Source organism: Atta colombica, unplaced genomic scaffold (assembly GCF_001594045.1).
Source record: "Atta colombica isolate Treedump-2 unplaced genomic scaffold, Acol1.0 scaffold126, whole genome shotgun sequence".
Lineage (NCBI taxonomy): Eukaryota > Metazoa > Arthropoda > Insecta > Hymenoptera > Formicidae > Atta > Atta colombica.
The window spans coordinates 2,163,327-2,167,122 of record NW_017259213.1 but is presented as its reverse complement, the minus strand read 5'-3'; the positions used below and the strand labels follow the sequence as shown (position 1 = coordinate 2,167,122).

The 3,796-nt window shown below is 27.0% G+C and overlaps 1 protein-coding gene across 10 annotated transcripts in view; it reads right to left on the bottom strand.

Moving 5' to 3' along the window:
- The window catches only part of LOC108684084 (sodium bicarbonate cotransporter 3), a 58,342-nt gene that overhangs the window by 32,627 nt on the left and 21,919 nt on the right, over nt 1-3,796 (bottom strand). For all 10 annotated transcript variants that reach the window (XR_001931621.1, XR_001931622.1, XM_018188149.1 and 7 more), the window contains one exon: nt 1,371-1,495. Coding sequence is in view for 8 of the 10 variants with exons in the window: in XM_018188155.1 (XP_018043644.1) it covers nt 1,371-1,495 (125 nt within the window). In the remaining 2 variants the exon portion in view is untranslated. The remainder of the gene's footprint in view (nt 1-1,370; nt 1,496-3,796) is intronic.

The window sequence follows — 3,796 nt, the reverse complement described above, 5'->3', positions numbered from 1 at the left end:
ATATATATATATATGTATATTAAATACATATATCTCGAAAATTTAGACATTTTTAATAATATGAATTTATATTTATATAAAGAGATCGAGATGTCGCAAATTGTGAATCAAATATTCAACATGAAAATTTTATCTTTCAAAGCAACTTGACGTTTTTCATATCGCGTCAATCATAGGAGGTAAACATCTACAGACTGGACGATCAATTTATTTCGCTGGATAGTTCAGCATTTACGATACAAGACCATCACACATGTATGGCCTCTATTCACAGGTTTCGTTATCGATATGAAGTGACCTCGCAAGCCCATATCCATCCATAGATGTTGTTTGACGAAGTAACGATTTTCGAAGCACCTACACGCGCGAGGTTCGTCATGTGAGCAAACTGAAGCCAGATTCGTATCAGACTGACCTAAAGTAGATGCAGGTGTTATTACCTGTTACAGACAATGCTTGATATTTTAGCTTATTACGGTACTTATTTGCTAAAATATTCGCGATCGTAAAAATTTTATGTGAAATAATACCAAGAATTTTCAGAATAATTATCTTCATATTGATATTTTTCGCGTCAGTTAAATTTATATTATTTTATTGTCGGTTGTATAAATAAGATATACCTATATTTTTAAAAGATCTACAATTAAAGTTTTTCGGCGAAATTTAAATAATAGAAGGAAAATTTATCAAATTTCTTACATGTACTTATAATACCCTCTAAAAATAAGATGTGGAATTGATAAATCAAATATAACCGCAGTTCTCAATATCAGTGAATCGACCGTTCTATTTTACTAAATAACTTCGACTTATCACCTTTAACATCACCATTCTCGTAGAATCAGAATATTTTACACATACTTTTTAAATTTAAACCTATCCAGCATAAAAAATAATTCTATTTCGAATACTGCATTTATTTACCAGCTATAACTCAAATTATTTAATAGTTAATCTAAATATAATTAAAGAAAATTTTAATAAATATTATAATTATGTATTATTAATGTAATGTAGAAATAAAAATAAGTATAATATTGATTAAAAGATATTTTAATAAATCATGAAGTAGTATTTATTTTAATTATAAAATTATATTTTCACATACAAAGATTTGTGTACAACGATAAAATTAAAGCTTAAAAAAAATTTTCATAAAACGATATAATAGCTAAAGTTTAATTATGAAACGTCTTATTTAATTAATTCAAATTAAATTAAATTATTTCAGAATAATTTCTTATTTATTTCCTATTTGTTACAGCTTTCCAATGTAGTTTGTAATGTAATATAAAGTTTAGTAATTATGCTTATAGTGATTAACTCTCATTAATTTAAAAAAAATTGAAAAATCTAACATTTCTTACCTTCATAATCTTTTTCCGTGTAAGACTGATGGGTGATCCGCGCGCCCGGATCTTTCGGGGCCTCATCGTCACCTGTTCCGCCCGGATGGGCCCCGCCACTGCCGGCTCTCGGCTGCATCCACGGCCTGTGAAAATAAATTGAATATTCGATTTAATTATCGTAATGCCAATGGCGACGACGACTCTGTATGCATCTATATCAACGCGGACGCAAGTTTCTATTATTAGAGCATTAACGAGTTCCCAACCGGCAGAAATATCATCTAGTTCGTTTATCCGTGATTTTGTTCTCTTTTCGAGAAACGTTTCTGAAATGTAAATTTTCCTTTGGTGAACATCCAACTAGTATTTTATTAATAAAGGTCAATACGAATTTTGTTGTTAGCTTATAGGTCCATTCGATGGATGCACATTGAAAATTGCTTTATTCATTTGGACGATGATGCCAAATGTGTGCATATAACCGTACGTCAACGCAAATTATTTCGTAGGTGTCTGTCCACAACCGGCCGCAACTACTGACACCAGTTAATAATAATTAAGCTTCCACCGTCAGAGTCACTTTGCACGCAACTGCTTCCTCCTCATCTTTCTTCCGCTTGCATGCTATTAAATTTCATATTATTCATTTCAATCCTTCTCATTCCTTCTATTTAATTGATTAATGTAGTTTATATTTTTACTTTATGTATTTAAAAACATGAATTTTTTTTATGATATATTAATTATTAAAAGAAATAAAAATAAGGTATTATATGTAGATATATATATATATGTGTGTGTGTGTGTGTGTGTGTGTGTGTGTGTGTGTGTGTGTGTGTGTGTGTGTGTGTATAGTAATTATAATAATATATTAAAATGTGCAATCTTCTCGATCAGTTATAATTCAATTTTCTCTTTCTTTCTTAATAAAAATTTAATCTTATTTTGATAATTAAATTAGAAATTGTATGTATAATTCTTAATTATATTCTTAAATGATGTGACTATCTGCAATTTTGCATAATTAATCTTATGCTTAAATAATTCTCTGGCATAATACTAAATATATTATACATATATACATTTGCATCTTGTATTTGTAATATTGTGTTTGTCTCTCGTTTGCAAATTATCGCGAGCTAACTTTTATGTGTTTTACTGTCTTTGCAAGAGATATATAAATTTCAAAGATCTCGTTGAGCTTTCGCTCGGTAACGAAGATGAATTTAGCACATTCTGTGGTTAGCTCGACGACGATTTTATTCATATCGAAGATTTCATATTTGATCTTCTAAAAATAAAAAGATCATTTCCGAATAAGATAAAAGAAAATTATATTTTTCACAAATTAAGCTATATCGATACTTTAAGTTATTTTATACATGTCTCTCCTTTATACATGTAATAACAATGAATATGTCTTAAAATAATAAATTAAAAACAATTTAAATATTAATTAATGCGCAGCACAAATGCTTAATAAAGAATTAATAGGGATAAACATATTAATAAAAACATATTAATAAAAACATTTCGCTTATGAGATTTATATAAATTTATATCTACAATAATTAAAATTTTATATTTAGTGAATTCATAAGGTTACATATATAACATTAATAATGCTCATTATACTTAAATAATAATTAATAAAAAGGTATATAAAAAATATGTAGTATTCAAATTTTCATTCATGTGATAATTTGTAAAAAAAAATAAATTTTTCAGTTAAAATTATCTAAATATTTTTTTTAATATTCATATTGATTTATTTAAATTTTTGTTTATATTTATATGTTATATAACTAAAGTGTTGCTTCATTTGAATTACCCTCATCTTATCAAGATCCGTTCAATCGACCGATTATTTTCTGTTTAATAGTACTCATAGTACTAAAAGTTCTACAGTAAATATTCATTTCATTTTGACGTATTCACATATTACACATTCTGTCCACTCTTATACTACATAAGAAGCCCAACAAATTTCTTTCGGTGCAGCGCAACCGAATTAATGCATTAAATCGTTTTATTCGATAAGTGCAGTTGATAACTAAAATTTTTTAAGAATCTTTTCATGAATTCGTGCAAAAATGCGGAAAGAAATAGAAAAGAGACAAATGTCAAAAGAGTTTTTGATCAAATATGAGACAGAGATTGCGGATTGATTATAAAATAAAAAAAGGAGTAAGGATAAGAATACAAGTAATCTAAATATGATATTCTTTCAACAGAATACTGGAAATGCAAAATTGAATTTAATCAGCCTACGCAAAAGCTAACATTTTGATTAGGTAATATTTTGCTTTATTCAAATATTGTTCAAATATTATTTGTATATTATTTTGAAGCAATCCAAGGAAATAAATTGAAGTTATTTAACGTTAGAATGATGATAAATAACGTCAATTTATTTTTTAAAATATTAAATTATAAATTATAAA